This window comes from Balearica regulorum, chromosome 6 (genome assembly GCF_011004875.1).
Source record: "Balearica regulorum gibbericeps isolate bBalReg1 chromosome 6, bBalReg1.pri, whole genome shotgun sequence".
Lineage (NCBI taxonomy): Eukaryota > Metazoa > Chordata > Aves > Gruiformes > Gruidae > Balearica > Balearica regulorum.
In genome coordinates this window covers 41159756-41187286 of record NC_046189.1, presented here as the reverse complement: position 1 = coordinate 41187286, position 27531 = coordinate 41159756, and the positions used below count along the sequence as shown (strand labels likewise).

General features: G+C 41.6%; 3 protein-coding genes and 1 long non-coding RNA gene across 9 annotated transcripts in view; 2 read left to right on the top strand and 2 right to left on the bottom strand.

Moving 5' to 3' along the window:
- The window catches only part of RIF1 (replication timing regulatory factor 1), a 34700-nt gene extending 26825 nt beyond the window's left edge, over nucleotides 1-7875 (bottom strand). For both annotated transcript variants that reach the window (XM_075757348.1, XM_075757349.1), the window contains exons 1-6: nucleotides 7635-7875; nucleotides 6133-6211; nucleotides 5347-5443; nucleotides 2843-2973; nucleotides 2320-2414; nucleotides 216-405 (exon numbers count right to left, since the gene is read on the bottom strand). In XM_075757348.1, coding sequence (XP_075613463.1) covers nucleotides 216-405; nucleotides 2320-2414; nucleotides 2843-2973; nucleotides 5347-5443; nucleotides 6133-6211; nucleotides 7635-7741 — 699 coding nt within the window. In that variant the 5' untranslated portion in view covers nucleotides 7742-7875. The remainder of the gene's footprint in view (nucleotides 1-215; nucleotides 406-2319; nucleotides 2415-2842; nucleotides 2974-5346; nucleotides 5444-6132; nucleotides 6212-7634) is intronic.
- RBM43 (RNA binding motif protein 43) overlaps nucleotides 1-27531 on the top strand; it is an 88854-nt gene that overhangs the window by 31102 nt on the left and 30221 nt on the right. The gene's annotated exons all lie outside the window — the stretch shown is intronic.
- LOC142602404 (uncharacterized) lies at nucleotides 8114-13181 on the top strand. Its single transcript, XR_012836207.1, has 3 exons — nucleotides 8114-8256; nucleotides 11429-11566; nucleotides 11880-13181. It is a non-coding gene; the product is annotated as an uncharacterized LOC142602404 (long non-coding RNA).
- Nucleotides 10631-27531, bottom strand: part of TNFAIP6 (TNF alpha induced protein 6) — a 29680-nt gene continuing 12779 nt past the window's right edge. For 4 of the 5 annotated variants that reach the window (XM_075757302.1, XM_075757300.1, XM_075757299.1 and 1 more), the window contains 6 exons: nucleotides 24766-24937; nucleotides 17036-17173; nucleotides 15543-15704; nucleotides 13177-13405; nucleotides 12055-12095; nucleotides 10631-10929 (listed from right to left, as the gene is read on the bottom strand). In XM_075757302.1, coding sequence (XP_075613417.1) covers nucleotides 10766-10929; nucleotides 12055-12095; nucleotides 13177-13405; nucleotides 15543-15704; nucleotides 17036-17173; nucleotides 24766-24865 — 834 coding nt within the window. In that variant the 5' untranslated portion in view covers nucleotides 24866-24937 and the 3' untranslated portion in view covers nucleotides 10631-10765. Of the gene's footprint in view, nucleotides 10930-12054; nucleotides 12096-13176; nucleotides 13406-15542; nucleotides 15705-17035; nucleotides 17174-22842; nucleotides 24938-27531 lie in introns of all 5 variants that reach the window. The other variant, XM_075757303.1, reaches the window with a different exon arrangement.

The following is a 27531-nucleotide window of genomic DNA, read 5'->3' as shown; positions in this document are numbered from 1 at the left end:
TCAGAAACTTTTTTTTTTACAGTGGTTCTGTATTTACATTGCTGTTACGTTAACTTTTCTGTCAACACTGTCATCAAGAAGTTGCCGTCCATGCACAGTAACTTCTTGCTGCCCCTATCCAGACTGTAAATAAAATTAAAAAAACCCCACCCAGCCACCCACCCCGATGAGCACTCCTGTTGCCTCTAGAACAAAGGCAGAGCATTTCCACTCACTGTGGTCATTAGGTGCTCGGTGACAGCCGCTACCTCCTGCTGTTTCTGGAGGAGCAGTGGCATGCCCATCTCCAGCGCAGTGGCACCTCGTAACTGCACCTTATGGGCTGAGTGGACGACCAGAGGAATGATCAGTTTTGCCCACCTCACAGCCTCTTCTCCCATCTGGGCTGGAGTTTGCTCCATTAAGCTAGATCCAAAAAAACCAAATATAGATATTACAAATCTCCAACAGACATACTGCTCAGACACTCAAAGATAACCAAAATATTGATGATATTTTATCATCAATAAATGCTCTAATTCAACATATGATGTACATGAAACCATTCTCTATTTTTTTATTTTTCTAAACAATTGTATTTTGACAGTTCACTTAAAACTGCAATGTTGAAGTGTTATTTCAGATCAACCTCTCCAAAAGCAGAACAGACTGACATTTACTGTTGTCCTTTCTATTCTATCACAACTGTTTGGGCAAACAAACTGAACCGAGAGGCTGTAAGGAACATACCATCACTTCCTTATTAGTGACCAAGTACAAAGTTTGCATATTAACCATCCCTTGTGTGTTCTTAGCCGTCCAGACCTGCTCCAACAGGCCACGTGTGCTGAAAACAATACATGCCTGCTTTTGAAAAACAACTCAAACCCTGAAGCAGCACAGGTTTGCGCCGACTCAATCTATATTAGTCTAGTCAAGTGTTCTTATTTTATCCTTCTAATACCAAGCTGTTAGAGCACAGTAGGACGAACAATTCCGTATGCTTACGCCACGCCACACAGAAGCCAACAAGACTTTCAGAAACGGGAGTCAAACCATCCTGTAGGAACCAGCTTGTTTCTAGAAGTGATGGAATTTTGCCAAGTGTCCTCTTTGGCACGGTTGTGCCAAATCCCTGTTACTACAGCTTACGAAGGGTTTGCTGTACTAAGGAAAACTGCTGCCTTTCAAATAATTTTATGAAGGTCAGAGGACAAGCACTGCTTAAGAGAACAGTTTTCCATTACATCAGCAGCCTAACTTCTGAACAAGAACATTGTCTTACCACTGCTGTCAATCAGCCCAAGACCCAGTATCTGTTTAAAGATTATTTTCAGGCACAACTCTTGCTCTTAAGGATAACTACACTCTTTTTAATAAACACACATAAAAAAATTTTTCTATATACACACACATAAAGTTACTGAAAGAAACCATTTAATAAAATGTATAATTTTCCAGAAACAACTGTCTACTGAATCTCAGATTTGCAAAAGAGGAATTAGTGTACAATTAGCCAAATAATATGTAAATTATAATATCCATCTGCTCTGCTACAGAGAATGGATGTACTAGAAGAGATATAATAAGCAAATAATTACTGCTTAACTATTTCACTTTAAAATGGATTTGCAGTTCAAACCAGATACAAAAAGTTATACTTAATATTTAAATAATAGTAAAGATATAAGTGCAACATATTTACTATTAAAAAATTAAAATTAATGCTAAGTAAAGATAAGATTTGACTATTCCAGCGCTGCTGACCAAAACAACAGATTCTTGGTATTGGTCCTAAAAAGTCACTTTTGGAATTAAACCGTACCCTCACTTGTGTTATGAGAAACACTGCAGAAAAATCTGTAAAGCACCAAGGAGGCATTTTTAAATAAAACCCCATATAACGGCTGAGAATTTCTCAACTAGGTAGGTTCTGAAAACAAAAGCTAGAATGTAAGAACATGATTCGTAAAGTGCACCTGAGACTTTGGAAATAATTCCTAATAAGCTATTAAAAACAAAAGCAACGAAAGTTTATCTGAATATTGACTACTTTCTGCATCAGAATCAGTTTTTGTATTATCATTAATGGAATATTTTACAAATGAAGCGGTTCAGGAGAACCACCGGCAAAGAGACAGAGATATAGTAGCTCACACCATTTCATTCTGTTCACTGTAACACAAAACACCGGGGGAAAACAGTCTTGAACATATTGAACAGTTCAAGAGCATTCAAAAAAATTTGCTTTAGAACACTTACTGCCACTTTTTGTTTCAATAGTTTCCAAAAAAAATCCTAAGCATCTATTTTAACAATATAATATTGCAGTGCACATACCGTATAATAACGTTTAGTGCCTCATATTCAACCACCATAGACTGTACATCTCCTTTAGTAAGTATTGTTTCCAGGGTAGAAATAATACTGGACACCTGAGGAAATAAGAGATCAGAGTGAGCACCTAAATACAAATATTTCTATGAGGAGCTGGAATCATGAAATTTCATTTCTCAGGACTGTGCCCTGTGTTTGGATTACACTAGGTCTAGTTTTAAGGTTAGAGCTCTGACCAAATGTTGAGTGTTCACAACATTTCTGCCTTGTGCTGCTTTACTGGTATCTAACAGAATTGCTCACATTGCAGCTTCTCCCTGAAGAGAAGCAATAATTTCTTGGCTCTTTTCCCTCTGTAGCTGCCCCTACATTTTTTCCAAGAACTCAGGCCCTATACTTGGCTGTCAAATTTGATGGAAAGTGACATTCATATTAAAAATCTACTGAGTGGAAAGTGACCAAGAGATTGCACAAGCCTCCTCTCCCTAGGAAATCAAGCTACACAAAAAAAAGTGACGAAACTTACCTCCTTTTTAACAATTTCAGAAGGAAACATCTGCTTAGAGATCACCCAAAGTGCCCGAGTGCGAGTGTTTTTGTCTGGGGTTTTTACAGCAATGCTGTTCACCAATGAAAGCAAGTCTTGTATTTCAGTTGCTGAAAGCAGAACGCACAGCATTCAAATTCTGTTTATGCAATGATTTATTAATGTTTATGACATGATTTAGTATCTTAAACATTACTTTTTGGAAATTTCTCTCAAAATAAACTAGCAAAAAAAGCTCAAATTGTATTAATATGCAAATACTATTAATGTAGTATATTTTAATAAGAAACCAGAAAACCATAAAGCTAGAAGAATTTTACGTAAAAATACTAGAGCTAAAAATTAAATATTTAATTACTCAAAACTTCTTGGATTTCAACTGAATTTAGCAGCACTCTAATCCACTTCACTGCTATGCTGACATAGATTCATTTTAGGGTCTACGAGAGGCTTTATTATTACAGAGGGCAGTAAAACTGTAATTGAGGTCACAGCAAGCTCATTACACAAAAAAGAATAAGGCTAACGTAGGACTTACATGCAACTAGGAAGATAGATGGAGAGATCAGGTATTCCTTTAAAATTCAAAACTAACGAAGCCTGATTTCTTACAAATTTGGGCTTCGTGGGTAAATGATCAAGAGTACACGTGCTTTTTGTCCTCTCTCCCTAACTCTCCACTGTTTTCAGGACTTAGTTATTTCTGAACCTTGACACACTAACAAAACTGACTGTAATTTACCAACTAGGTAAAAAAAAGTTACAGGGGAATGGAAAGGGACCACACAGACATTATTATAGATGCCTCATTCTCATAGAAAACCAGGCTGAAGTTTGAGTAACAGGAAAGCAGGACACACTGGAAAATCAGTAGAAGAAATGAAAGAATCAATTTCAATGAACAGAATGGCAGAGTCACTTGAAAAAAAATGGCTCTCTGCACATCCACACATATGATTTTTTCAGTCTTAAGTTTCTCTCCAATAAAGGTCATTCCAGAACCTTTGTCCAAGAGTATTTAACACTTCTCAGAAGAATAATTGACAGTATGCTATTTGTTATTACCATTTGAAGAGTCACTATAGACTTCAACACCATCAAGGCACCACGTAACAGCCAAATCACATTTCCTTCTGTGCCCATGAAAGACAACCTTAGCTTAACCACCGTCCACCACCACACACCCATCCATCTGACACACACACAGGCAGTTGACACTGAGCAGCTTCTTCCGATCATGCTATTGCAACGGGATATGCCTGACCGCTGGAACGCGTCACAGGTACCTCCCAAGGACCAGCCAACTCGGACATCAGCTCTCCCTTATTAACAAAATCCAGCGGTTTTACCCTGCTGCATTGCCTCAAGCTCTCAGTAGCAAAATATTTTGTTAGAGGGATTTAGCACTTTCTAGGCATACAGGCCATAAGATTTTGGATTAAACTAGTTTAATTTGAAATATTTACCAGCACAATATTCAGGGTTGGACTAGATGACCTTTAAACGTCTCTTCCAACGCAAACAATTCTATGATTTAATGTAACAACCAGGAATCACCAGGTAAAGACTGGAAAATACTGAAAAGCACTACTACACATACCCAAATTCTACAAACAAAATTGTTCTTCGTTCTTGCCCTGCTTTTGGCTGGGAATTGAGTTAATTTTCTTTCTAGTAGCTGGTATAGTGCTGTGTTTTGGATTTAGTATGAGAATAATGTTGATAACACACTGATGCTTTCGGTTGTTGCTAGGTAGTTGTAGTGTCTACACTGAGTCAAGGACTTTCCAGCTTCCCAGGCCCTGCCAGGTGCACAAGAAGCTGGGAAAGCACAGCCAGGACAGCTGACCCAGACTGGCCAGAGGGATATTCCCTGCCATATAGCGTCACGCTCTCTATGTAACTGGGGAAGTGAGCTGGGAGGCAGGACTGGTGCTCCAAAACAGACTGGGCGTCGGGGGTTTTCCTCAGGTGGTGAGCAATTGTATATGTGCATCACTTGTTTTAATATATTATTTTTCTCTTGCCTGTTATCTTATTGAACTGTCTTTATCTTCACCCACAATTTTTTTTTTTTTTTCACTCTCCTCCCCATCCCACTGGGGAGGGGGAAAGTGACAAGTGAGCGGCTGCATGGTGCTCATTGACTGGCTGGGGTTAAACCACAACAGTCCTTTTTCCACCTGGACATCTTTTTTGATTACTAATTCCACAAAACTAATTACATACGTAACTGTTACCAAAGCATTTAATGAAACTAGAAGTTAGTAAAACAGTACTAGCATAACGACATGAAAAAAACATTACCTTTTTTTTGTACAAGATGGAATTAGTGAACTGAACACACTGCTCAGAGACAAAACCACTGTACCACTTGGGAACTGTACACTTTGTCAAAAATATACACTAACAAAGAAATAAAGAACTCTGATATAAACACACACACACGTTACCAGCATCCACAGTGAAGTTTGTTTGCTTACCAGATAGTTCAGATGTATTCTTTGAATTAAAAACGCAGAATCCTAGCGCCTGTAATGCTGCATTACTTAGCTCTGAGCTTTGACTAGAAATGTGTGCCTGAAAAAAACCAAACCAACCCATAAAGCCTCAGTTTACAGAAGTAGCTGTAAAGTATTGTCTTAATACCAACACTTCTGCTCAATGAAGAAAGAGCTGTCAAAAGCAAACACTTGATGAAAATTCACCCATGTAGTAAAGCTTTCCTGATTACATATGCTCTGAATCAATAAAACAATCTGAGGTTCTGAAGACATTTTTATTCTCTGTAATTTAGACACCTTTACTGAAGTTAAATTCTAAACATCCCAAGTTCTTTACTTCTTTGCTTGTTATGTACTATCACTTGACTCTCCAAATGTTTTTAAACATCTAAAACAGATGAAGAAAAAGATGGCTAAGAACAGTCTTTACATTAATCTTAAAAAAAAAATAAATTTACATTTACTGCATATTCCAATTCCCTGAAATGTTTCTAGAGGCAGACAGAACACACTGTATCTTTTCTGGCTGGAAGATCACTTTTGACCACGTAACACTGCCTGAACACATCCAAGATCCTGTATTTTAGTTTTTCTGTAGTAATTTCTAATAACATGGAAGACACATTTTGCTGACAAACCTGTACTGCTACATCACTAGCTTTAATTCTTATTAAATTAATTCAAATTCAAATCTTACAATGGCCACTGATCTCGACCACCTAAACGTCTTTGTTCACTGAAGTGTAGAAAATTTAAAAGACACACCTTAAACAGTTTGCAAAGCTGAGGAAAGTGTCTTCTGACATCTGCAGTGAATTCTTTGCCTTCCTCACCCGTCAGGCGACTTTAGGAAGCAGAAGGGAAAACAAGCAACATTCACAGGTTAAACATGTTACAACTGACATAACTGTAAGCTTCTAATACTCAATTCATTATCTAGTACAGAACCATTTCTTTCCCTGGAAAGCTAAAACACAACACTGAAGTAGTTAAGGAAAAGAACAAAACTGCCAGGCACCACATAGTTAGTCTGACACATCAGTAAAATAGTGTGTTATAAAGTACACGCATCCTAGTATCTAAGAAAAAGTGACTAATGACCCATTTTGTGCTTACGGAGCATAAAAAAAAAAAAGAGGTTAGGGGCTTTCAATTTTTTTTTAACTTTTATAAAAACATTAAAAGTTAGTACGCAAACTCTAAATGACTGCTGAAAATTAGACAGACTTTCCATGGAAATAGAGGAGCTTAAAAAGCACATTCCTCAAAAGCAGTTCTAGGATGCAAGCTCCTCACTTCAGGAAAATTCTGGTTTGACAACTAGCAGCGATGACTCTGCATATGTCTGAAAAACACCCATACAGAAAAACTATACTTACCCTATAAAATGTTAACTTATCAGTTCCACACAGCAAAAACCAACAGTATTGATTAAGTGCAATCATCCAGAAGACAACCTGAGAAATCTGTTGTTGTTTAATGCTACGTTTAAGTTCGGACAGGGTTTTTTGTCAGTTATTACTGGAAGCCTGTAAAACCTTACAGTGTGATCACTATCATCAATATCTAAAAGCAGTTACAACTTTAAAAGGTACTACAAAACAGAAAGACAGGAACTTAAGGGAGATACCGATGGAAAGAGATAATGCCTTTGCATATCTATGCTAAAAAATTCTAAAGATCCAGGTAAAAGCAGGACCTCGTGGTTGAGGTCCTTCCAGAAAGAAATGCAATTAAGGCAGGATCATTCCAAAACCCAAAAACCACACCAAAACCTAACTTTTCCAATCATAAAGCGGAAATACAAGTCTTTCTCCAGTTAGGAAAAAAAAGTTGTTACTATTTCCTAGCATTCCTTCGCCTACCTCCGCAGTTCCCCCAGGAAACGTACAAGCAGCTCTCGGATGAGCAGACAGACACCCTCCTTCCCGCCCTCCCCTCCTCCAAGCCCGCACGTTTCCCGCGGTCTCCAGCCAGCGGCCACGCAGCCCCAAGCCCCGCAGCCCTGCCCAGCCGCCCCAAGTTCAGGCCGGACAGAAGCTTCGCTCCCGGGGCTCACTCTCCGCTGCCCCCGGCCCAGGGCACACGCGGCGGGGGGGGGGGGGGGGGAAGCCCGTCGGGCCTGCACACCGACCACCCCCCGCCCCACGCTAGCGGGGAGCCGCACAGGCCGAGGGCGGCCGCCGTCCCCTCAGGCAGCGCGGGCTTCCCCGCTTCCCTCACGCCGACCCCGCAGCCGTGAGGAGGCGGCCGCGGCCCGCGCTCACCTGACAATAGAGAGGTACGCGTCGGTGAGCTCCCCCGCCGGGGCGGTCGGGTCCTCCAGGGTCTCCAACAAGGGCTGCAGGCTGGAGCAGGCGGCGGGAGCGCTCATGGCGCCGCGGGGCGGGGGCCGGGCGTCCTGCGCGGCGGGCGGGCGGGCAGCCGAGTGCCGCCAGCCCCGAGGCCAGCCGCCGCTCCTCCCGCGCCGTCTCCCGGGCTAAGATGGCGGCGCGCGGGACAGGCGGCGCGCGGGCCCGGGCTGCACCGGCCCAGCCAATGGGAGAGCGGGGAGGCGGGACCGGTTGCCGAACCGGAGGATATCGAACGGTGCCACGCGCTTTCTTCGCGCGCGGCGGAGCGCGGAGCGATGGATCGATTCCCGCGCCTTTCGGGCCCCGCCCCCCGACCGGCCCCGCCCCCCCGCAGCCGGGGGCGGGGCGAGCAGAGCGGCTGTCCGTCCCCTCAGGCGGCCGCACCGCGGCCGTGCGCGCTCGGCGCCGCCAGAAGCACCTTCACCTCACAAATCATTTATTTGTGGCTGGAAAATAATCTCTAGTCCTTCCAGAGCTGCTCAGCGGATACATTTGAGCTCCAGCTCCACAGAAACCTACCTTGATCGATCAAGGTGTGAGTTACATCAGCGTGTTTGTGGGTGTAATATGAAATAATTACATATTACAGCAAATATGTAAGTGGCAGCAAATCTGGAGTGGGGACAAACCCCATTTCTCAGGGATGGAGACAGGCCTGAGCAGTAACGGTAATGGCTGAGTCTGTCTTAGTCACTCCCAGGGCTTCACAGTGGCATTGGGGATGGTTAGCAGGAGTGTCTGTTCTGGAAAGAAATTCTTCCCCAAACAGAATCACCCTGCTGGTGCCACGGGCGTCTCCAAACAGGCAGATTATTTCCTGTACACCCCTTGGTTCTGATCCATATCAGTTCAAGACCTGTCGCTTCTTAATTAGAGAAACGACAACAAAAAAAACCCTGAAACCAAAATAAACAGTCTAGGTCATAAACAAAATGTTAGTAGTTTTCTTCATGTGTTTTCCTTATTAAGAAATGCTTTTGCTGATCTTGGAGAACTGGAATGACATAACAGGAGGATGTGAACAGGTTTATTCAGCATGCTGGTTTGGCTGGGGTAGAGTTAATTTTCTCCACAGCAGCTGGTACGGGGCTGTGTTTTGGCTTTGTGCTGAAACCAGGCTGACAGCACAGGGCTGTGTTCGTTCCTGCTGAGCAGAGCTTGCCCAGAGCCAGGGGCTGTTCTGCTCCTCACACCCCACCAGCGAGTGGGCTGGGGGTGCACAAGGAGCTGGGGGGACACAGCCGGGACAGCTGACCCCAGTGACCCCATTCCATACCATAGGACGTCATGCTCAGCGTGTAAAGCTGGGGGAAGAGGGAGGAAGGGGAGGACGTTTGGAGTGATGGCGTTTGTCTCCCCAAGTCACCGTCAGGCGTGATGGAGCCCGGCTTTCCTGGGGATGGCTGAGCACCTGCCTGCCATGGGAAGTGGGGATGAATTCCTTGGTTTGCTTTGCTTGTGCGCGGCTTTTGCTTTACCTGTTAAACTGTCTTTATCTCAGCCCGTGAGTTCTCCCACTTTTACTCTTCCGATTCTCTCCTCCATCCCAAGTGGGGGGAGCGAGCAAGCGGCTGCGTGGGGCTCAGCTGCCATCCAGGATCAAACCACGACATTCAGTCGCCAGGTGGCAGGATTAAAAAGCACCAGTAGATTTTAGGTGCAGCTTGATCCCATTAAATGTAGTGATACGAATAAAGTGTTAGAAATGACAGGGAGAGAAGCTGCAGTGCTAGCTGCAACATTGCTCTCCAGTACAGCCAGGAAGCAGGATTATATTTCCAGTGAAATTACAATAATAAAAGCTCAAAGATGAAATAAATGTAAAGAACCGAGAATTAGAATAAATGAAGCAAAGATGGGTCTGATTAGCTTAAGATCCTCCTCTTCTTGTGCGAAACTCTTTCTGAGGAATTCACAATGCTCCAAATAAAAAAATAATTCACAGGAATATTCTCAGTGCGCATTAGACTGAACTGGGGTCAAGAAAACATTCAGAGTGAAAGAAAGAAACTCTTAATACATATTTACTGCTTTAAATCAAGAAAAATGTTTCAAAGCCTGACAAGGTCTCTAGAAATAAAAAGAATTCATTGGAAACTCAGGACACGATTAAAACAGAGGTAGCTTTAATGCTGCTTCAGACTGAGGAATTTAAACTGAAACTAAAAAACATATGGAGAAATTATGTTCATCAATTCAAAATAGTACAGTCTTAAAACCCGTGTAAACAACATACAGCATCTCAACAGTATCTTCTGAACAGATTTGCTGGTACTCGGTTAGCAATTTCTTCTGATGCTTCATCTCACCAGTTCATTATCATGACCAAGTCTTTCATTTGATTCTTTACTAAGTGAAATCAGAGAAGTGAAAGGACTTGAACATCTCTTCTCTGGATGAGGAAACCCTGACAAAATTCAATGAGTTGTTTCTGATTCAGCTCACAACAAAATTATGGTGACAATATAATTGATTCTGTGCTCTTCGTGCTGCTTCCCCATCTTCTGACTTCAGACGATTACATGGGTGGCTGCTAGGCCATCCACAAGATGAATTTATGTGCCTCAAAAATGAGCTTACTCTAAAGGCCTTTTGAGTTCAGAGAAATGAGTTCATTAAAAAAAATAATAATGTGTAGAGAACAGGAAGAAACAAAGCAACAATCTAAAAAATAAATATGTGGGAATGAAGAAGAGAACAGCATATTAAATTTAAAAATAATTGAAGCGGTCACATAAAAAGTTTTTTCAACTGGTGCAAGAAATGAGGAGAGGGAGCAGTTTACATAGAAAAATAATTTTAAAATCTTTGGTAACAATGAATTCTTCAGATTTTTACAGTACTTGTACTCTAAAAATAGTCTTCTATTATTCCTGTAAGTACATTTTATAATTTATTTCTTAGTATACTTTTGTAACAAAACTTATATAAAAGCAGAAAATAAAAAGTCAGAAAGATATGAAGAAAATGTCTTATCTGAAGAAACAAGTATCTGTGTTGGATTCTAAAACATGTTTCTTAATGAGTGTATCTCATTATCCTGCTCACATGATACCAAATTTTCCAGCTAAGAAGTTTGTTTTCCCTTGGGATGTTGTATTCTTTCCATCACTTGACTTTGCAGGCATGTCTATAGTTATATATCGAATTTGAAAACCACCAGCTGTCACTGAGGCATCTGTCAAAAACTTCAAGGTCATAACATTGCCTGGGACAAGAAAAAGAAAAACAAAGGTTACGTTTTCAGGAGGCATAAAAATGTGGTATTTCTGAGTTATTTTTAAAGAAGCGTTCTTTCTTGCTTGCTTCTGAGATCTTTAGAGGAATCTACCTGGCCTGCCTACTTCTGAGCTGCGGCCTGGGACAATTATAGTTCCATTAGCCCCATGGAAAACCAGGCAAATTTTCAACTGTTTACTTTCTTTGCAGACCCCAGAGGTTGATAAAGTTTTGCTGTACCCAGTGCTTTCTGCAAAGCATTTCCAGTTCTTTAAAATGCTGCTCTGCTTCACTCTGCCTGTGAAATGTCACGCTACACGCATGAGACACATCTGGCATGGAGCCTCACGGATCTCTAGGTGACACAGGGGTGAAGTTGCTACATCACTCTCCCATGTGTGTCACCTGCTCATCTCCACCAGGCCCGGGTAAACTGGGAGACTGGGGATGGCACAATTCAACTTTTCTATTCTCTTTCTGCTGATTAGAGTTGTGGGCTGGAGTGCGGTACTGTGAGTTTCTGCACAGACTATCCACGATCCCCAGGGAACACGGCTACTTCCTTGCACGGGCAGCTCGTGTGACATCTCTGCTACAGCAACTTCACAACGCTTGAGCATAGACAGGTAAAAGTGGCTTTGATTTACGTGTACTCAGACCTTGACTGGCTGTTTAAACATACACACACACAGAAAAATGTCTACAAGCAGCTTTGGAAGTGTTCTTGCAATCCTTGCTCTTGAAATGGGAGAAATTGGTGCATGAAGAGAGCGTGCATGAAGAGAGGTAGGGCTGGGTTACTGATTGCAGACCTGCTGTGTGAAGGTGCCTGTGTGTGAAAACTCCTTAACGCATGTAGGTGTAACAGCTCTGTAAGGCCAGCAGGATACACCCTGATTATCTTCTAACTAGACTTTTTTTTCTTTTATGTTTATTTAGAAGCAACTGCATTGATGAAAGAGCATGCTGGTCATTTTGAATAGGAGTTTATGATACGCTGGCCAGGAAGCAGACTGTGTCTTTGGACATCTTTACCATATATTACTAGAAAGTAGGGACAAAAGACGATTTTGGCTCAATTTTTTTTTTGTCATAAAAACTGCAAATATATTACCTGTGCTAATGATATCATCTGGCAACTCATCTCCACAAAACCTGGAAAAAAATAGAAATGGTCATGACTAAATGACACGGCAAATATGCCATAGCCCCACTACACGAGGACCTACACCAAACGGTGGCTTTTGTGCTGTACTCTCCTTTGGGGCTGTGGCTCATGGGGCTAAATTAATTATAGGTATTCAGTGTATGTAATTCTCTGCTATATGTTAAAGCAATTACCTGAAGAATTTTTGTCATTATCTTATAGTAAGGTTTAGGGGAGGGAAAAATGCAGGAAACATTTTTCAATATATGCAGGAAGTAAATGATGCAAAACAAGAAAAAAAGCAATTTAACAAGGTGTTAAAGACAAGAACAATGGCTCAAGGCTAGGAAAGGAAGAACATTGTCAACAAAAACATTTAAAAATATCAGTAAAGACAAAACAAATGGACTATATCCTCACTTTGCTACACAGGATTTGAAGAGAGGATGTGAAAAGTGGCAGGAATTGGGATGTGGTTTTTATCACTTTTTCTGGTTTATATTTTGTTCTGGAAAGTTGAGGTACTTCATACCAAAATATGAGTGCTAAAGGACAAGCAAAAACGTGAAATTGAAGAAAAGAAAGTGAAAATTAAGCTAAGAGGGAAACTAAATCTAGTAAGAGAGATGATATACAACATTTGTTCTGTTCTGATATTGTTAGAAAATATTTTACTTCTTAGTGAATAGTACCTTAAATTAAGTACATTTCTGCTAACAGTTTAACACCCCACCTCCCTAGTTTCAATTAAAGCAAATACAAAATACTGTTTGAGATTGCTGGGAGTTCTTCCTGTAAAATAATAGAGAACTAAGATAAGCGGCTAACTAAAAAGTCTTGCAGCGTTTTTTCATGTAATTTAACGAAACAGAAAAGGGCAAAGTGCAGTTCTCTGGAACTCTTTACAGGTCTGTGTTAATGACAGTAAATTGCTGGGAAAGATTAAGTCAGGTACTATTGCTACAAGTCTTATGGGCACATCAGAGGTGCTAACTGGATAAGGTAATCCAGTGTTCTTCTGATGTAATGCTCTGGGGAAAAAAATTACATCATTTGATTATTTGCATATTAAAGCTGGAATTACTTTACCTGCCCACAAAGCCATTGATGTCATCATAGCTATCATAGATTTCCAAGAAATCAGCCATACAAGCAGTGTCATCTTCAACATCAAACTCGAGAAACTGTAGATGAATACGTTGTCCATACTTTACTCTAATATGCCAGTAGCAAATTTGCTCATTTTCATACTCATTTGGGTAGCCTGGTGACTTAAAAACATGTTTTGAATCTGTGAAGACTCCACCACATTCTTTTCCTAAGAGAAAAATAAAAAGAACAGAATTGAAGTAAGTTCTGGATATGGCTATGTTTTCAATCTTTGTGCACTTGGACCCAGCAGATCCGTCGAAAATCACATGGGAGTACCCAGCCTCATAGCGCTCTGCATATATTTAAGCACTCAGCACTCACAAGAAATGCCAGTCATTTCTAGCTTTTGGGAGCAGATATTTTGGAAACAAGAGGCATGATCCAAAACTCACTGAATTCAGAGGAAAAGCTTTCATTGACTTTAGTGGACTTTGGGCCAGAGCTAAATGTTTCATGTAAAAGGCATTTGGGGTTTCTGGCTATGTCAAACTGTAAGCCTTACGGCTGTACTTGCAAGTCCCCCTGGCATTCAGTTTCATCCTTTCTTCTTCAAAAACCTCTTGAAAGTGTGTCTTCTACAAGAAAACTTATAGCAGCTAGTGATCACATACATTGCATTGTACTCCTGTTATCGCTGCAGCTCTTTGCCCCCTTTAGAATATCTCCTTTTGGATGAAAAGCACTCATTCTGGATTGAATCAGTGGCCACGTGAACTTTACCAGCTCCCTGACAGCGGGACCAACCAATTTGGGGACCTCACACTGCCTGAGCTCAGGATTTGTGGTAGTTCCCCAAACTCAGCCCTGGGGGAGAGGAAGGTACATTCTAAGGGTGATTCAGGGCACGTGAGTTAGAAGCATTAAGCTGGATAGCACGATTAACCCTCTTAGCCTGTACATTGTCCATGAGCCCTGAACTTTTCAGCCCCAGATCATTGGGTTGGATGTACATTTCAAACACGCAAACAGTTCCACAAGTTCCTCTTGACGTCTTTAGCATCCTAGAGAAGAGCCCAGGCTCAATTCAACCAGAGATTTGTCTTAGTTTCCCCAGGCTACTTGTCTCCCACCTGCAAGCAGACAACTCTTGTCAGGCTTTGTAGCAGACTGCCGTCAAGCGTGAATACATACCCTTTTAATGAGGGACTCCAGCCGTCTGCTGAGTGTTGGCAGTTCTGGTTTCCTTTTGTCCTCTAATCAAGCAGTGTATTATTTGGAAAGTAACTACCTCTCAGCCCAGAGGAGAGAGAAGGCTGACCAAGGGAAAGGCGGGCTGGCAGTTTCCACCCAGCAATAACAAATGCAGTAGTCTCTCTTGCAGTTCTCTTTGTATGCTGAACATCTGTGAATGTCCCCCACCCCACAGAGCTATTTGATTAACAACTGCCCGCTAACATAAACAAGCTCAAGCCCCGTGAGCACAAACAAAATGTGCACAGCTGTACAGACGTCACAACTCCAACTTTTGGCTCTGCCAGGCAGGGTAGTACACTTGGAGTAGTAGGAGAGCCAAGCAGTGCACAAAGTTAAGCTTCGCTTTTCTTGTTGGTGCCTACTTTTTCTGTCTTCCCTTGCTATATGAAGTGATATCAAGTTAAACTGAAACAGCAGCCAATTCAATATTTCAGTCATCTGCAGTGTAGTGCATGGAGGGGAATGGAGAGATGTCCCGGATCTGGTGAAGTCTTGTCAGTCATGTTGGAACCATCTCTCCAGATCTGCTCTGGAGATCCACTTTTCTCCATCTAGTTGCACACATGCACACACACACACGAGGCACAGCTGGGAGCTGGATCTGTCAGCTGTTTCGCTCCCAGACGTGGCATTCATTTTCAAAAGTTGTTCCATCTCAGGCACAAGAAAGAAGGAATAAGGGTTGACAGTACATTTAGCCTGTTGACAAGCAAAATATCTGAAAAATGGTTCCTATGTATTTAAATGAAAATGCAGGCTAAATGTAAACGCTCTTTTACAAAACAAGACATTCGCACAACACATTGGAAATACTACTTATCTTTTTAATCAATGATAGCATATCATTACAGTTTTAGTTCCTTGAAAAGCCTTTGCTTAGGCCCGGTTCTATATGGTACAATGCAGTTCTATATGGTACAATTTACAGAGACACTGAGCGCTGAGCAAGCCAGAGCAGCTATGGGTAACAGCAGAGGGGGTTGGCGCAAGGCTCATTTACGGTACTGAAGCTAACTCATGCAGAGCCTGGGTGCCTTTGCACAGCCAGATAGCATGGCCTGTAGTTGTAATCTTAGACCCGAAGAGCAATGGGTTGTTTCTAAACGCACCGTTAGGGTTGTAGCAGTAGGCATCCCATCTCTCACTTCTGTTGAGGCGAATCCCATAATCAACAATACCAGTTTTTCCAAAGCCACAGTTGGCTCCAGCTTTTACTATGGGGTAACCAACTCTGCCCTTTGCCATCCAGCCAGCAGCACACACATGGAAACCTGCAACAGGGAGGAAATGAGACTTGGACGTGATAAATCAGTCCTAGGTAAGAAACTCTGCTTTTTATTCAAGTAAGTGAAGTCTTACTCAAGCTGATCAATGACTTGGCTGTAATTGGCCTAATAGAAATCAAACTACAGGAAAGAACAGTCCTTTGAGAGGATAACTTTCAACACAAAATATAAAATTGCACTATGTTCTCCACAATATGATTATTGGTTCCTCATTTTAAAACAAAAATCAAATGCCAATGGACTGTATAGTTTCCTGGGTAGTGAGTTTTAAGTGCTGTACCAGCATTTGTAACCAAATAATATGATGAGTTATACGTGTTCTTTGTTTCCCTTTTGAAGTCATACAAATTTACTCAATCATGAGTTTGCAGCATTAAGTTCTGAGAGTAAATAAAATACTACATACAGAAGACAGCTAAGAAAATGAAGTATTTACTTAAAATACTTTCAATTTAAATTTAAATACCTGAAATGCCTCAATATTTCTGGCTAAACAAAAAGATCCTGTTAATGCATTCTGTGGCTGAGAACTTAAAAACAATAGCCAAAGAATGCAATGTTATTCACTGTTTGGTAGAGACCAGTGCAATGTTTTCACCGAGACAAACTGGAACATATTTGTGGCATCCTAAGACTATGAAGCTACTCAGAAGAGACAAAAGTACCCTTTTTACAAGTGTGCTGGTGCTGAGAGCCAGCTTCTGACTCAACGGCATAGCCTGCAAATTTCTAGAGTGGAGGATATTTTCCATTGTTTTCCGAATGCTCTGAATGAATTAATCATTTCTCATTAGGAATCAAATCGAAATACAGTAGAGCCCTCACTCGGCTCCACTTTTCACTCCAAGCACACCACTCACTTTCTCTCAGAGCAAATATGGCTGGAATAAACATTATGAAAACATCCTGACTGACGATATGAAAAATAGCAATGCACATTTACTATAGAAGCTCCCTGGAGATAAGCGCCTTTCCCTGCAGCCCCCAGCAGCCCCCAGGTGCTGCAGCTGGGATGTACCGTTGCTTCCCAGCTCAGCCAGACGGCTTTCTGCTGGGTGTTGCTGGTTCCGGGACTGTGCTGCACCCAGAGCTCAGGGGAATGCATAGCGCTGTACGCAGATGTTATCCCTGACAGCTCTGTAGGTAGCAGAGTCACGCTCTGTTGCTGAGGGGGGAAATTGCATGCAACTTGGGCAAAAATCCAGGGAGTTTACAAGTCTCTCAGTCCCAGAGTTCACAACATTCATGAAAATACAAGACTGGCAACATTATGAATGAGCGATGTGAAAAGCAAACAGCTGTGATTTTTTTCAAACCTATTTTTCTTGCCGCCTCCAGCTGCTGATACGTGGCTAGGTGTCCTCCCTCGTATTCACACACTGCTTTTGCTTCTGCATAGGTGAGCTGGTACTTCCCAGAGCGTGATTCCCTGTGATACACCCCAGCTGCGCGTTCTGTAGGAGAAAAGCAATAACCGATGTCAGTAGTGTATCTCAGCTGGCCCACCTTCCGGGGGACTCTCACCACCTCCCGCAGTCTCCCCAAGACCTGCGCTTTGGGCTACTGTCCAGGTGAGAAGAGAAACAAAAGTAGCTGTGCCACTTGCAAAGTGGCAGGAAAAAGACGTCCCTCCCAACTGAAAGGCATGTTTTTACAACCCAGAGGTATGTTTTTGTTTGGGAGAGGTTTTGAACAACAGAACTTGTCAGAGCTTGGTGAGGTTTTGAACAACAGAAAATCAACAAACACAGGGAAGGGCTCCCCTAGGAGTACTCAGAAGGCAGTAGTTATGGGAACAATCGGCTGGTGTCAGCATCACTAGTTCCGTGTATCCTGTCTGACTCAGGGGAAGCTCCTTCTGGATTGCTATCACAGCATACTTTTGGATGTAACTTTAAGTGCCTTTGTAAGATGAATCAGAGCTTTGTTTTGAATCTCCAGAGAAGTTAAATCAGAGCTACTTGGATAGAGGAGAGGCAGAAATTAAAGGGAATAAAAATGTGAAATAAAAATATCTGAGGTTGTGTCACAAAGGGCAGGACAAGAACAATTGCTGGCTGACATTTTTGCTGCACAGAAAACGCATATACTTTCTTCATTATTTTTTTCTTGCTGTTGTGAGTACAATATAAAGCAGCTTTCCAGGGAAACCTAGAAACTGTTGGTACTACTACAAGTTTTATAATCTTTTCATGTTGCACTTGTCTGATGCCATATATATGGAAATCTGTCTCAGAACCAATCTGCATAGCTAATCTGAATGCTGTTTTTGTTTAGATCTTTCTTACATTTAGTATAATCTGAGAGAAATGGCTATCTGCAGCTATCACCAGTCAACACGGCTGAAAAAAGACACAAAACAGGAAGCATTTTTTACAGTAGTCATTTGTACTGTGGGAAAAAAAAGAATGTCTTTTCTAGGGACATTCGTAGAGTCAGTAGTTTTGGCTAGGTTAGGATATTTTTTAAAAAAACATGGTCACCACTGGATTGTGGTTAGCAATGGTGAGATCCCTCATTAGATACAGAAAGATGTTTGCCAATGTAGTTTTTGGACCCACAGTCACTGGCCTCACGCCCAGTGAAGTAAATGATATTGCTGACAATAGTCTCAGAAGACAGAGCTGCTTTCTGTAACATCGCTGGGAATGTAGCTGGTGTGGGCATGGGATAACATATATTCCATGGAAAAATGTTTCCAAAGAAGCCCATTCCATTGCAAAGAAGAGTCAAAATAACTAACAGCTGTGGAATAATGGTATGCTGTATTAAAAAATATATACTCTATTTTAATTAAAAAATTTTTGGTAGGAAGCATTATTTTTCATTCATTCCATAGTCTATCATATCTAAACTGATAAACGCACTGACTGCTTCTTTACAGTATGATTGTATTGGATTCTGTACACATGAACTGAAAACCCGTGTACTACAGAAAACAGCACACCATTTAGCCTCCCTGCACACTCCAGGGACAACCTGGGATTGACATTGTTGATCACTGCAGCTCACCAGGAAGAGAACTGAAAGGTGAGCTGAAAAACACAGGCTGTAGTCCTTGGGATCGCTGAGCTGCCCCACCTACACCAAGTCAAAGAGCAAGGGGCAGCTAATTCTAAGGTTTGTCACCTTTGCAAAGTGACCAGTCACAGCCAAAGCAAGAGCAGTCTTAATGCTTATTCTCAGTGATGTTTGCTGGTAAAAGTCCCCATCGCTCTGGCAGCCACCTTTGCCAGGCCCACCCTGTTCCTTCCCTGGATGCACCACCAGGGATTCGGGGGAATCGCCACTGCTCGGACCCATCACTCTTGGAGCTGGCAGTAAAAACATCATTTTTAGTTGTTCTCCTGACTTTTTTACCTGGCAATATTGTTTTCAAATCTTATCCTTCAAACGATACCTACTCCCACTTATTGAGGTTAAAATGTCACTATGGACAGGCATCATGTTTTTCAGAATATTGCTGGAATGATCTGCTCTTCACACTTTCTGCAAGGGCTGCTCTGCCAACAGCAGCACCACTGTGGTGGTGGCACCCTGCAATCCCCAATCTGTACCTCTGTTACTCCTTTGTAACGCGACAAAAGTAGCCTTTGGAAAGATAGACCACACACATGTACTCCACCAAGCTTTGAGATTTGATGCTGGCTCACAGTTCAGTGATACAGTATTCCCTAGCAGTATATCCTAATTAATTCACCAGGTCTTTCATGGGCATTTTTATCCCCTCCCTCTTAATTGCATTAGAGGCTGTGCAGAAAGATAAACTGCATCAGCAAAACCAGACCTAGGTCAAAGCATTGTACTTATTAACTACTAATATACATTTACATGTTTATGTATCTGTATATGTATATACATATGTACATGTATTCACAGTCATACATGAACACACACACGCACGAATTACTATTAGTCTTTATGGAGGTGATGTCATGGCCGTGCAGCTAAACCTGCATGAAATCGTGCTTTTACTTGCAAGCACAAGCGCATGCCTACCACTGTCAATGCGTACCGTTCATATATGGTGGGCAAGCACTACAGAGTGTGACCTGTCCCAGCCTCGGCTGGGCATCTTCTCTGCTGGGGGGGTTCTGCCTGAAGGTGCTCTCTTCATCCGACCTGTCTGAAACCTCCTCTTCCTGGACAACAGTGAGAGCTTTCAGCAAAGTTTGTTCTTTCTTTGCCCGAAAACCTGCATATTGGGACCATTCTCTCAGGGATTTCTCCACCTACTTTTCTTCTTTGGTTCTTACTTATCACAGATTACACGGCTGACAGGACATGTTTCTTCCAACTCACATTTCTTAAAATCTCCCCTTGAAGTCCAGAGACAGCAGGATCCTGCAAGGACAGTGACCCTCTACTCGCTCAAAGCAGCAGCAGATGGTAAAACATAGCCAATCTCTTCTGCACAAACACAACAAGCACGAAATTTGGCCTAAAACAGTTCCCTCAATATGCATGACACTAAATACTAAATAAAAAGAAATATTTAACTTCTAAGCAGAGGATGGCCATACAGAGTTACTGGCATGGGCCTCTGCAAAGGCGCACGGTCATACTCAGAGTACTCCACCAAATGGGGTAGGTATGGCCCCCAAACCGTACTCACACACAGTGTGCGAATGGGGATGATACTCTGAACACAGAGTGCAGCAGCTGTCCTGGGAAACCTACTTTGTGGCACTAAGAACTGGCACTCAAATAAACGTATGAGCATATTTGGGCAAGACTGCTCCAATCCTCTCAGGAGTTTACAATAAACCTTTGGTTTGTTGTGCTTGTGTCAAAAATGAGCAACAATGAAATTCCACTCACCCGAGAAAGACATTAAGAGGAAGGTGATACAGCCAGCTGCAGCAGGAGTGCATGCTTGCTGAGGAAACAAAAGATGTTTTGTAACAAGAAAAAAGGTAAAAGGCACAAGCATTTCTAGACTGGCATTAATGGGAGATTTTATAATGATTTGTTGAGAAAGAAAGGTAAAATGGAAAACTCTTCATTTTCCACTTGGTCGTGATAGTGCTTTATCAGAAGAAAAGGAGATAAGAAAAGCTCAGCTGTCACTGCACATTCCTAGGTTTTATTCAATTTATTTTATTGCTTTAATGCTCATGCACAGTGAGTATGAGGTTGGGGTTACTTGTTTTACTGGTCAAGCTGCACTTTTTTTAAAAAAAAATACAAAGATGCATAAATTGGATGACTGCGATTTTGCCAATTTTTTCTTCATTTATATATAATGTCACTGAATTCCATTGGTAATTCAATTAACTGCACTTTGAGGTTGGTTTCAATAATTTTGTTGCTGTAGTTACACTAGATGGTGCATTTCTAAAGGAGCTTCAACAGAGTCCTGGAGATAGGAAAGCAGAGTGGTTATTTCAAAGCTGTACACTGTACTTCCAGATTTTGCATGTGTTTGTTTATTTAGAGCAAGCCATCCATTTTTACCCCATGGTTTATTTTTATTTATCTCATGGTAAATGCTAAAGTTGTAGCAAACCACAATTTCATTATGCATTCCAGTTAACACTCTTTCTTCATTTTACAGAATTAGATGGTTTTTTTCCCTTCAAACTGACTTCATAAAACTTCTTAAATGATCACTGTTATCACAAATTCAAGTGTAAGTGTCATGGTGTGTGCCTGAGCATCAGGCTGGTCTCATCCAGGGACAGCCCGTGGCCCGGCGCTGCACTGCAGTACTCCTTAGGAGGCCACTGGCTGGCTGAGAGCAAAACTGTGCCAGGGACCGCGAGAATGGTTAAAGCACAGACAGGACCTGTGCACCGCCATGTCCTGTTCACTTGTGCAAGGACAGCCTGTACGGACTACAGAAAAACAGACTCAGCAAGCCCCTTTGCTCGTTGCTCCGACCACATCCCTTCTGTAGAACACCCACCACAGCCTGTATCACATTCAACCTCTCTCCCCCCTCTATCAGAGCGTAGCACAGCCTCAGTCCTGCTTCTCTTCTGTGTTTCTTTCCTGTTATTCCAGCCAAGAATACAAGCTTTGCTTGTTTCTCACACAAAGCTCTTCCCTGTCATCCTTTTATTTGAATAGCAGCCACTTGAGGTGGTGCATGAAGCTGCCAAGCTGTCCTCCCTTGGAGCTCTCCCCACCTGTGCACCTTCAGCAACTATGGGGCACAGCAGGCACGTTCCAAGTTTAGAAGGAAAGAGAAGTCATTAAAAATGTGCAGTCAAATGGAAAACCATATAGATCACTTCTCCTTCTCATTTATGTTCCTGTTTACGTGGTCCTCTGAGAAAGGACTGGAGTCCCGTGGTTGCTGCACCAGTTAATATAGCGTGGCCCCAATCCCTCATGAAACATCTAAGCACCACAGAAATGTGTACCGGCTACAGGAATTCCTTAAAATCCTTAAAGAAACATGCAACATTCTAGAGAGGATAAAGGAGTTTGTAAGTATTTATCTACAAAACAGAGCACTCGGTGCATGTTTTTGTTTTGGCATCCTTTATGTGACTGTATTCTGAATATGTTTTTCTCTCATATTGGATAATTACACAGATCTATAAAAGAACTCTGAGAGCTATTTAAACCCACTTGAGGTACAAGCCACAGCATTTTCTATAGCCCTTTTGGAATCTTCTCTCCACTGTTTAATGATGTGAAGAAACCAACAGCCAAAACATATACATTTCTGTACTTTCCTAGAAACCTAGGAAATATTATGGCTATTATTTCCAGATCATTTAGTTTCATATGTAGGACCCCAGGCATTTGAAGTATGTTCATGCAGAAAGTAATTAATTCCTTTGGAAAATGTTTCTTTTCGTACTCGTTTTCCTTCGTTAGAAGCAACTACTATTTAACACTGTTTTCCCTTTACCTTATGCTGTAGGAAAATACATTCAGATGAAATATTCCATAGCTACTTTTCCCTGCACTTCAGAGAAATAGTAAAAATCGTAAGCTCATAAGGGCAAAACGAGTCACTATTCAGACGAAATAATCACTAATTGCAATGCAGAATTTTGCTAATACTAATGCATGGCTCACTTTTGTACTGCTAGGTTCTCATCTTTATACTGTTAGACAAACACAGTAACTTTTGCAGCAAAACATTCATGATTAAATTATTTCTTACCTAACCAAATAGAGTTATGCAGCACTCCGTCCTTGAATCCCCATGCTTGAGCCTTGTCCCACAGCAGGGCAGAAAAGAAAATTAGTGCAAACATCTCTTCTGAACTATTAGGCTGTAAATATTCCCTGTTAAAACACTCAGGGTAACCTCTGCTAGCAGCTGGCTAGATCCTATTGGAACATCTGGTAGCCAGATCTTAAATAGTGCTTTCAGCTGTGAGGTCAGCAAGCCTGCTCCAATTGTGCTTGCTGTAGTATTATTACACAATTAAATGTGATGTCTGCAGTCGTCCATGTGACTCACTTTTGGCTCCTTTGATTCCCAGTGTGTCCAAGAAACCATTCTATCCCTCACTACTGCGGCACACATGAACACTTTTCAAGCCAAAGTCTGTTCATTCTTCAGCACTCGTCTTCAAATTCCATAAAACAATAAAGCTAATAACCAGTCTATCTGCTTATAGTGTTTCTAGTCGCACCATTTACAGGACTGAAGAGAATCACACGTACTACCTCTCATTCTCATTTAAACATTGCGTTCTTTCGTATATAATTTGAATTTAATTTCACAGTGACCTAATCAATGAAAAAATGCAAGGAGAATATTTTGCATTGGCTATTTGAATTCAGTTTCCCTACATGGAATCTGTAATTGCAAGTCAAACTCCCAGATCAGCATATAACTGCAAGTGTCAAAAACAGATGCTCTTTGTTCTGCAAGTGGCAAATAAAGCTAAAATCTTCCCCTCCAAACCACAGTTTAAAATCTGATTCATAGCGTGACAGCTGTCTGCTTGTCTTCCCTTCTGGCTGAAAGTGAATACTGCAGCTGCTCCTTGTGGATGAGTGGGAGAGTAGAGGGGGGAAAGATGAGAGTATGGAAAATGGTCTGGTGCGGCACACTCCTGAGCAGCCATTGGATCTGCTCTCCAGTTCTGATAACATTCGTAACTTCTGAGTCAGGAGCTATAGAAAAAGATGTGTTCATGACCATGAACACAATTGAATTAAAATAAATGAAAAGGAAAGGGTGGAGGACTCAAAAATATTTTACATAGATGACTGTTGTATCGATGAGGAAGATGTTCGTAACATAAAGTGATGAATGCCTAGCTACGTTGTATACACAGACAGACACATGCATTCCTCCCACCTACAATGCAGGCAGATACTGAAGGGGAGAGCTGTGAGGATTCGGAGTGGAGAGCAAGCCTTTGCCCTGCATCAGAGCAGCAAGGCACCTTCCACCAAAATACCAGTGTTTTCACCTTTCCCTTTTCAGCACTCACTGATGAGAGCAAACCCGTTCTTCCAATAAAGTTCACCTCCAGGTACATTCCTGTTGTGCACACCCACGCCTTACCCACTTGAGTGTGAACCTTTGGTGTGCAGCCCGAGGTGTACAATGTATACATACAGTCTTCTTGCTCCTGACAAAGCTGACGTGCACTCTGATGTCAGTTAAGGCCTGGCACTGGGACTTTCCACTCTGGTATCCCAGAAAGCTGCTGACAGCCCGCTGGCTCCCTCTGACCAGCCTGGGACATTTGGGGCTTGTTGTCCTCTTCCGTGCCATGCTAGGGAGCTACCACAGAGCGGGATGCACTTTGTTCACCAGCTCTACCACACTGATTGTCCCACCACACTGCTTGTCCCACCACACTTTACAGCTCCTCTGTCAGCAAAACAAGAAAGCACTCTAGAGACTTCTCTCATTGCATAGAGGTAGGAGCCCTACTCTGTTTCTTCTTTCGAGATTTGAGGATTGGTGCTTAATTTGTACTTGTTTTCTACTCTACTGCCCAATAGATAAGTGTCCAAGCTTTTTGAACGAGACCTAATTCAACATTATTCTGTGAAAGCATATTGGTAGAAGTCTGATCCTTTCTAAACATTAATATTCAAGACGTGTATCCGAGGTTACCTGGGATATGAGTCGTGAAGATGGCAGTGTAAACTTTTGGGATGGTGGTGAACGGAGGAGACAGTGCTGAGTGCATGGCTCTGGAGCATTCATTTCTCATTAGCTGAAGGGGACTGGCACTTAGCGTTTGCTGGTTGGGAGCTGTGACATATTCATGGTATCTTCTGGGAACCTAGAAACAATAAAGAGGCATGAGGGGAGCAATGGATACCAACGAAAACTGAAAATTCAACAGCAATATAATTCACTGGTAGTCTAAAAAGACAACTTACTGATTCAGATGAAGAGAATCCTCTTAGACTGACATAAAGATTTCTCTTTCTGAAAGAAGTATGATGTGGGTCTCTTTCTCTGCACAGGGCACCTTTTCTGTCTGCTGTTCCGTGCAAATTCCTCTGGATGACATTGCAATGTGAGTTGATAGCTTAATGATCTTCTATCAGAGCCAGATGTCTACACCACAGGGAATTGTTCTGTGGTAGGCAAGTGCCAACCCCACAAGATCACAAAAATGTGTTAATAGTGACTAACTCATAAAAGCAAAGAGTGCATACCAACTTGGAGATGATTTATAATAGACTACCATGCTGAAATTCTTGAGAAAGACACTCATACAACAATGAATTAAAAATTTATTATTTTTTACTGATGTTAACTGTTAATGGTGAAAGGCCGCAGTTAGAAAAAGCAACTTAAATAAAGGACATAAAGTAGCGCACAGTTCTAATAATGGCAGTATCTGACAGCATCTCTTGATTTATACAAGGTCTAATGTTTGAACGAATGTATACCTCCCGGGAGGAACAAGGCTCTCTGTTAATGAGTCCAAAGAAATACAATGGCTTATGAACCACAGAATCACAGAATAACTGAGGCTGTAAGGGATCACGAGAGGTCATCCAGTCCTGAAGTCAGGATTCAGGTGTCTATTATAATATCCCCTGACTAATCCCTCAAATGAACAAACTTCGTCTTTGTTGGACAGTGACAAAAGCTCTGCAGGGTTCGCCGCATATTTTATAGTGAAGAGTAATTGGGTATGGTGAATATTTTGACACCTGAGGAAACAACTTAATGTTCACTATTGTGCTGCACTAACATTAGCCATATGCTCCAGATTCAGCCTGGGCGTCAGTCTGTGCGACTTGCAGTGTCACTAAAGTAACACATTCAGTCTTATACATCTGCCTCCCAAGTGAGTGGGAAAGGAAGGATTTCATCTGCAGATCTGAGCAGAACCTCTCACCAACAAGAAGATATTCCACAGCTGCACATGGGCATTTCGAGACATTCATCTGACAGTGTTTTCTTAAGTTTTCTTCCAAGTTTTCCACATTTAAATATATCGTAGACAAATCTTATATAAATTGGGGGGGAAAGGAGGGCTTTCCTTAACTCTTTCCATACATACATTGTGAAATACTGTGTGAAAGTTATTCTGTGGTTTTGACTAGCATTCAAAGTGAACACCTAATTTGGTAGTTCTCAAACTGTGGTGTGAAGCTCACAGCGATATAAGACTAATTGCAATGATAGAGAGAAAAAAGAAGCCAGTAGCTTAATGGATGAACCACTGAGGATGAAGGAATTTAACAAAAAAACCCCAGCCATGTATGTGGGTCATGAATCTCTTTTGCATTAATTTAAATACTAAGCAGCTAAACTTTTCATTTTATATTTATAAATGAATGAAAACGGTGAAAATATTTATGGCTTTTGTATTCTAAGATTCATATATTGCTATTGGTGACATAGAATATATTACAATTATATTGTTCATAGCTTTGAGGATGATACCAAGAATGATGTATTTAAAGGGAAAGGCGTGCAGTGAAAGGCCTTTCATTGGGAGGTTTTTTGCAAGAAACTGCAATCTCATTCAGAAAAAATTACTTGGTGGGAAGTGTAGGAAACAGGAGTGCTGGGAAAGAGATAGCAAAACAACTAAAGCTAAGTTTTTCTTACGATAAAAAACTAAAATAGGTGATGTGAAAGGGGGGAATATGACTACACTGACTGAATTTACATCGTGGGAAGCCTGAGAATGGAAGAAGAGCTATTTAACCTAAAGAAAGGAAAAAGTTAGCCCAACAAGAATCCCATCCCATCCATACAGAGTTAAATTTAGGCTGAAAAGCAGAAGACAATTTCAAACCATAAAGGCAGAGAAGTTTTAGAACAGCCAAACAGACAACCTAACTTATTTTGAGATGACATTTGAGCAGGAGCCCGGATTTGATGTTCTTTGAAAGAAGGCCCCTTCCAGTGCTATCTTATTTTTACCTCATTTTAAATAAATCTTATTTTAAACTTCTCTTTTTTTTTCATGAACTGAGCTGTCAAGGTACAAGTTGAATGATTGTTCCATGCTCCAGGACCTCCATGGAGACCTTAAGAACCACCAGATCCCAATCATATGCCACATGGCAGAAATTAATTGCACCTGAATTATTCCTGGCAGAACTTGTGTAGCTTGTTCTTATGAACCTGCAGTGGTGGCAATTCCACAGCTTCCTGGTGCTTAACTCTTCCTAACATTTTAAATACCTTCTTTAACCAAAACATCTTGTATTAACTAAAATCTTTCCTGCTGCAACTTTAGCCTATTTCTTCTTTTTGCTTCAGCAGAGTAAAGTAACAGATTTTTTATTGCCTCTTTGTAACAGGAAAGTTCTGTTACAACTCTTACTTTATCTTGCTTCAGGTCTCTCCTGAAAAATAAACAGGCTGTTCTTTTCATCTGTCCTGTAGGTCACATTTTCTAGA